This window comes from Takifugu rubripes, chromosome 17 (genome assembly GCF_901000725.2).
Source record: "Takifugu rubripes chromosome 17, fTakRub1.2, whole genome shotgun sequence".
NCBI classification, from domain to species: Eukaryota; Metazoa; Chordata; class Actinopteri; order Tetraodontiformes; family Tetraodontidae; genus Takifugu; species Takifugu rubripes.
Genome location: NC_042301.1, coordinates 4,972,329 through 4,980,112, shown reverse-complemented (window position 1 = coordinate 4,980,112; position 7,784 = coordinate 4,972,329). Strand labels below are relative to the sequence as shown.

The following is a 7,784-nucleotide window of genomic DNA, read 5'->3' as shown; positions in this document are numbered from 1 at the left end:
CCTACACCTCTGGTCCTTCCCCACTGTTGTAGCTAATTATGTCAGAGAGACGGAGGGTAGCACGCAGGTTAGGGAAAGGGTGTAATTAGTGAGGTTAATACTGTGTAATATGGAACAATACCAGGCAAGAGGATGAATGTAGCAGCTCACACTGACTTTGTGGTAAATGAGAAACGTTGTTCGACCAGCTCGGTCTCGTGGATGATGCCCGCCAGCACCACAAATGGTGCGAGCCTGGCCAGGAGACGTTTGGATGATTGTGGATCACATAAATGCAGTTAGACTGAAATGTCTAAAACATAAATACCCTGAGGGACGTCTTCAAGGCAAAAGGAATTAATCAAGTCAGTGGTGGTTTTGAGCTTTAATTAGGAAGAAAAGAGGGGGGGGGGGGGGTCAAAGTGCACCATGATGCACTTGGCCAACAAATAGCATCCAAAGAAGCACCAGGAACATTTGACCAGGAGCTCACCTACCATCATGAGATGGTGCCATGGCTGCTGCAGTTAGATAGAAATAAAGGACCCTAAGAATCCACGCGTGGACCCCCTGAGTCGGCTCGTTTCTTCTGTAATGCTCAGAACACGAGGGGTCACTTTAATTTGATGCATGACTCAGCCACCAACTGTGTCCTGGCTTTGAGACTGACTAACTGCCCTACATTCCCAGACGAGACGCTCGATGTGTGTGTGTGTGTGTGTGTGTTTGTGTGTGTGAGAGGGAGACATTGAGGCTGTCTGTTTGCCTGTGGTTGTGTGTTTAGGAGTGTCAGCCTTTGTTTTGTCAAGTGCCGCAGTCTAAACGTACATTTACGATGTTGTTTTCTTCTTGCAGGTAAAAGTGAAGGCAACCTTCAGACAGATGCTACAAGGGTGTGCGTGTGTGTGCGTGTGTGTGTTTTAATCTCTTCGTTTGGCTCCACCGACGGGTGACGTTTGCTTCAGGCCACAACCAAACTGTCAGAGTGAGGACAGAAGTCAGGACACGTACTTGAAGACTGGCTACAGATGTAGAGTGTTTTGTCCCTTCCTTTCTGAGCCACGCACGTGCGCGCGCGCACACACACACCTGATGGGTGGTTGCCGCGGCCCCGCAGCCTCTGTATACTTGTCTTCTTCTATCCGTCAGAGGTGTCTGCTGTTCAAGTGAAGTGACACATTTCCCCTCTGAAGCCTGCTGACATTTGCCAGCACCAATATGTGCCTCTCTTGGCACTGCACCGCGCCTTCCTGCAACACTGCGCTCTTAAAGCCGTATTCCAACCTACGTGCACCCAGAACACATGAGTGGTGAAGCTTTAGCTGACAAAAGGTCCAGGATGAAGACCGGGAAAGCCTTCTTTCTGGTCAGTATCGTCCATTCTCTGAGAAGGGAAGGAGAGTCAGTCAGAACTCCAGCTCAAAGTGTGGGTCACTCCATCACTGTGTGATTCAGCCAAGCCCAGATGCCACTGAATTGATGATACGGCTTCCCGTAAACGATGACATAGCGTCCTACATGGGTTTTCGACCTACTTTTTTTCCTCATCTTTAATCTCCCTCTCTCCCCTCTGTGCACGCCTCTGCACTCAAGCATATTAAAAGAACACTCAGCTACTTAGGATGACAAAGTAGTGCCAGCCTCCTTCAAGAGATTATTCTCCTTTGCTTCCCTCCTTAAGGTTACGACCACGATAACCCAGGCTCGCCAAAATTGGTCAAAATCCTGGGTTGATAAAAATGTTAGCTCATCAGCACCAGTTAAAGTTTGAATCTCTTTTAATTCTGTGTACCAATACGTTTGCACCGGTGTCAGTAATGTGACAGTTCAGTAAACAACTAGAATCAAGAAGAGCTGAAGATCAAATCATGTCCTTCAACGGTGTCACATGTTTCATCCTCCAAGCTACAGCAGAGGGAGAACTCACCAGTAGCAATCCAGATCATGTGATTTCTGAGTCTAGCAGTGCAGTGTGTGTGCGTGCGTGTGTGTGTGAGGGAGAGAGACACTCTGTCCTTGCACCTTAAATGAGTCTGAACCCTTCCACGCGACCATCAGTGTGTCTGCTTCCTGTTTCCTGGATGCTGCTCAGAGCTCCCACCACCATTAATCAGCAGCTCACCATTCAACCTACTTTCCCATCCTTTCCTGTCCTCCTACGTCCGTGAAGACGAACGGCCACTCTCAAGAGGGTGGGGAAAAAATCCACCCGACTTCATCTCAACACTGAAGCCGCCACCTCATCACCACTCATCGCATCACAACATATGTAGGTATCAAACGCCAATTCTCAACCGCTGCGGCGGCAGCAATTCCAGGCGCTGAGGCTGAGAAGGTAGACAAGAAAAACAGGAAGTTGGAAGAGGAGGCGTGGAAGAGAGCAGCAGGAGAAGATGTACTATGATAGCTGGTGGGTGGAAACAGGCCGGCTGCTGTATTACATGGAACGGTGACACAGATACGGCGGATCGTTAGTGCGCACTCTAGCTTACAGGAAGCAGTCGATAAGGTTTTTTTTGTGGCCTTTCCACCTCTTTTCCCTTTCACCCTTTAAATACACCCACTACATCCAAACGCATGCTAGCATGCAGAGGACATGCGTGTTTGCATGCATTCACCTGTGGGTAAAAGCACAGGTTCCTTTTTTTTCTCATCATTATCAGCCGCCAACCCTCCTACAAACGCCTCTTAACCTTTTCCTTTCAACATACTCTTGCTCACACACACACACACACACGCACACACACACTTAAAGCGCGCACACACAGCACAACCACGCAGCAGGAGGCCACACGGACACAGAGGTCAGGATTCACCTTGTTAGGAGAAGTGGAGCCCTTGAGGGTTAAAACAGAGGAGAACCACAATATTGAAACTGAAAATGTCAGGGACACACACACACACACACACACACGCACACAGACAAGGAGCTCCTATAAGATAGGAGACAAAGGAGATGAAGTAGGTCACTCTATGTGTGTGTGCGTGCGTGTGTGTGACATCCATGTCATCTTAAGGGTTGCAGAAACTACTGCCGAGCATCCTGTGAGCTATAAGAGCTGCACATTTATAATAGATCTTCAATGAATTATTGACATTTCCTCGTGGTCCATATATGACCCATCCTAAATAGAATACAGCTCGTCACAGCAGTGTGGTGTCAATGCAGATTTCACTCCACAGGTCCTGTCGAAGCCCAGTAGTTGGATTAGTTCAGATCCAATCAATAAAGAAATAATAAAAAGTCACAGCTGGATTCTGTTTCGGTGCTGACGCGAGGCCATCTGACGACACCAGTATTAAACATCTTTAAGAATCCCGCGGGTGCGCACGCCATTGCGCCGATGATCCCATTCAACACGGTAACGCCAGCGTGCTCTCCGCTCCCGCAAACAAACGCAGCTTTTCAGCTCACAAGAAGTGACTCCGCCCCAGCGTCAGTGATGCTTTTCACTGCTACAGGACAAGCTGCAGATGCCCTGATGGAACATTGCTCAACAACTGTGGCTTCTCCTCTCCTTTTTCTCTTTTGTCTTTACCTCTAAATCAAAGAATAACTTCAAGTGACCCTGTAGGTCAATTTAGTGGTTCTTAAAGGTGCCAGGTGGGTGTAAGTAAACGTCTCCCGGCATAACAGATTTGTCTGGAGGTGAGCTCATCTTTTTAACTGTTTGGATGAGTGTAGCTCTAAAAATTGATGAGCTATTATCTCCGGAACGTTGGTGGTGCCGCTGTGAGTCCGGCTCAGCTCATTCGAGAGTTTAAATGTGCCGCTGAGCAGCAGCCAATCAGCATCACCTCCGTGTGCGTGTTATGACAAGATACATGTTATGCCCACGTACCACTTTGGGTTTGAATGGAGGCTGTATCTCCCTGTTCTGGAGGCGTTCCCAGTCGATGCGTCTGAAGAAGGCGTGCTCCCGGATGTCCCTCTCTCCCTCCAGACCGCAGCCCAGACGCTTGGATGGATGCTTGGCCATTAACTGCTCAAGAAGAGAGAGCAAAATATCAGAAACTGTTTAAAACAGCATCATTGTAGACAACATGAGCAAAAACGGCCAACAAAACACCATAACCCACAATTTATTGCTGAAACATTCAATACTGGTGTTACTTGTTATATATTAATAATAAAACATGTTCAAAAGCCTAAAAGCAGCTTTTCTTGAGCGTCTAAGATGATTTTGGTACTGGTACACATGTGGGGGCACCTCCACACTCCTCAGATGTTATGATGCACACCTACACAAGCAGCCTGGCAGCTCTCCCAAAACCCAAAACTGCTTCAGCCTGGCTGGTTTGTTCATACACAGTCAGACTGTGAAACGCTCTAACTGCAGGAATTTGAGCGCATCCCAGCGCTCTGCAATGCAATAATTCATTTTTTGATGCTAAATGAGACAGCGGGCTTTGTAAATGTCTGTTAGGATCCACATACTTCCATAAAACAATCACAGCACCATCATACACAATCATTCATGTCGAAACTTGGGCCAGGATGCACGGCTTCTCCTCTGAGTCTTCTCTTCTCTGGAGTACCTCTCTAATTTCAGCCATTAATTTACACATCAGAAAACCCAGCAGCCAATTACGACACAGCTAAAGGTCCTTCCAAGACTTGTGCGTTTGGACCCAAAGCTCGAGAGTGTCGTTTGCAGGTTCGGGGGTGAGAATAAAGTCTGTGTATAACTGCCTCATCTGCAGAGTCGCTGAACACGCTCAGGTCTTTGTAATCGTTACCAAAATCTTTGGACTTTTAAGTTTAGATCTTAATTCAAGATTGCAGCTGAACTGAGGGAGAAACCTTCAGTCACTCCTCCACTTATGAAATGCAGTTATGTCTTCAGTAACTCGAAACGGCAGATTCATGCATGTGCAATCCCCTTCATTAAAATGATCCACAATATGAGCCAAACAGGTGACCTTTAGGTAACATCCCATTCATTAGATCCACATCTGTGGCCTGGTTCTCATGTAACTGACTGCGGTGTGCACATTTCTGTTTGCAGGCAAGAACACTCTCTAATCCATCTTTAAAGCTGTTGTTTATGTTGTTCTCTTTATTTCTGCCCCCTCTTCTTGATGCCTTTTCTTCTCTTTTCTCCATAATTTGTCTCCTCGCATGTCTCCCGTCCTCTCTTTGTGGGTCAGCGATCATGCCTTTGTGACGAGGTGTGAGTCCTGCCAAACACGGCCATGAACCAACACACGCGTGAAGAAAAATCGGGAGTTGGGACGAGAACTAAGCGGCGTCGCGTTAGAGACGAGCAGCCGCAGCGCGTCACCACACAGCTCGCCGTGTTTGCGCCGCCTCTGGACGCAAAGAAAAGTGCCACTTCCACTAATTCCTTTCATGCACCTGAGGACACCTGCATCTTTCTGCCAATTCCCAAGAAAAATGCCCGTTTCCACACCCAGTGGTAAAGCGTCGCCACTGCTAAAAACGGCGTCTAACAAACACTGGCAGCAAGAAGTGTACGACAGGAAGAAGGTGGGCAACACAAATCTTTGGCTAAGCTGAGCTGAGAGAGGAACCTTATGGCGTCAGTGATTGTGACAGCTGCCAGAGTGCATCCATGTTCAAAAGACCCCCGAGGATAAACACGAGCTGACATTCTGATGCTTCCTCCTGTATCTGGAGGAACCGACTGCAGCACGGTTTCCTTGGGAATCTATCGCAAATTTGCAGGCTATTTGCATATTTACATTTTAAACCCTGTTCCAAGAGATAAGCAGTAGGTTAGAGAGCAGAACATCGATAAACGCTTGTCTTTTCGTTTTTGCTGGTGGAATGTTTCAGATGTTGTGATCTCTTCCCATCATTCATTGCACCATAAACCCATCTAACTCTGTGCAAAAAAATAAATCAAAGTTTTACATAATCGTTGGTAAAAATGGGTTTAAATGGTAGTTTTAGATGTGTTTTTAATCTTGTTGTTTCTTCAGTTTTGTTGGTAATTTTTCCTGTCCTCCCCCACTCTCTCTTCCCTCCCTCAACCATTATTTCCCTTGTGTGTCTCACCTGTGTCCCCCTCTCATGTATTTAAACCCGCTCCTCCCTTTCCCCCTGTTCCAGACCATGTTCTGCATAGGGTCCAGTGTATCCGTCCTGTCCTGTTCTTCCTGTTATTGGATTATTGACCTGATCTTCCTCTTTGTGGACTGGATTTGTTTGTCTGTTTGCACTGCCTGCTGGGGCCAGTGTTCAAACTTAAGTAAACTAAATACATCACATATGTTTTTAAGAAATGATGAAGAAACCAAAAGTTATTTAATGATTATTTGTGTGAAGAACCTAAAGGGAGACTAGGTTTAATAAACAAGCATAATAATCTACATGTCAAAGAACGCTCACTCACCCCTTTACAGATGGAGACGGCTTCTTTGGACAGGGACTTGGGGTACGACACGTTGTGCTCCATAATAGACTGGAACAACTCATCTTCGTCCTCCCCATCGAACGGGGGCTGGGTTTACAGAGACAGAGGCAAAGTGGAATGAAAATTGTGGCCTGGAGATGATTTTAGGTACAGTGAGGACGGAAATACTCCATTTAAACAAGAAACAGCGACACTTTTCACATCAAGGCCCGGCAGGTGAAATGGAGTGGATGACCCAGCTTCTCCACCCCCTCTCCTCATGGGTGGTTATCATCAGTAACCATAATAAGGGTCTTATGACAGTCCATGAACTGAATAATTTGTCATTTCCACTCCGCTGCTGCTGTTTGGGCTGCAGCCTGTCTGCAACAGAAACTCTACTGTTGGCCCCGATTTCAGTTGAGGTGGGAAGGCGACAGAAAGGAAGCATGTTTCTGAGATGAAAATACATTTTGTTCAAATAGCGAGTCAAAAACATGAAGCCTAAAAACACATTTTCTCTCCGTAGTCTGTGATTTGATTCTACCAATGAGGTGCAGCTGCGCCTTCTGCCTGTACCCTCGTTTTTGGAGCTCAGCTCAGACAAAAACCCATCGGGAGCTACGCGGAATCGCTTCGTCTCCTCCTGAAAATGGCGCGTTTGTGTTTCGTTTAACTCTGAAATCGTGTTGGCGTCAGTGCAACAGGAGATGCTTCGCCTGACAAACCTCCCACAAGAAAAGGTTGTGAAAATTCCACTGAATTTGTGAACAAATGTGAACTCGGGTGTCACGATTAACTGATGATAGCAAGTCAGGAGACGTATGCATGTATATGTACATTTCCTGTTTACATAAACACGTGCAGCAACGTCCGTGTGGTAAACGTGCCAGTGAGCAGAACGGCGGCAACCAACTATTATCTGCATTGCGTGTAAAAAGCAATTCCACAAGGAGTACAACTGTGTGCGTGTGTGTGCACGTGTGTGTGTCACGTACCTGCCCTGCTAGCATTTCATACAGCAGAACTCCATATGCCCACCAGTCGACAGAAAGCCCATATGGCTGATATGCAATTATCTGTGAAGGAAGCAAAGGCAAAACACGACCTTAAGTCAGCGGTTGAGGAGGATAAAGAAGTCAGTCTGATTTGCCAACAAGACGAGAAAAAAGTGGATAGAATTTCAGTTTCAGCCTTCAGTGTGCGCGGCAGCTGAGCTCAGAGGAAGAGTATACACCATAACCTTTGCACCGCTCAGAAAAGGAGATCAAACCGGAACATTCGGCGCGTAGGATGAAGACACAAGGTCTTCCCGTGTGTGAGTTTATGGAGAACAGTACCTCCGAAAAAGCTTTAAAATCAGCTTCTTTCACACAGGAAGAGGTCAGGACACAACAGAGATGATTTAAGTATGAGAACAGAGGCTGGAACCTGACAAATATCAGT

General features: G+C 46.7%; 1 protein-coding gene across 1 annotated transcript in view; it reads right to left on the bottom strand.

The window, feature by feature from the left end:
- Nucleotides 1-7,784, bottom strand: part of LOC101064815 (protein kinase C alpha type) — a 63,881-nt gene that overhangs the window by 3,732 nt on the left and 52,365 nt on the right. Inside the window, exons 14-16 of the mRNA XM_003978205.3 lie at nucleotides 7,337-7,417; nucleotides 6,339-6,446; nucleotides 3,822-3,962 (exon numbers count right to left, since the gene is read on the bottom strand). Of these exons, the coding sequence (XP_003978254.2) occupies nucleotides 3,822-3,962; nucleotides 6,339-6,446; nucleotides 7,337-7,417 (330 nt within the window). The remainder of the gene's footprint in view (nucleotides 1-3,821; nucleotides 3,963-6,338; nucleotides 6,447-7,336; nucleotides 7,418-7,784) is intronic.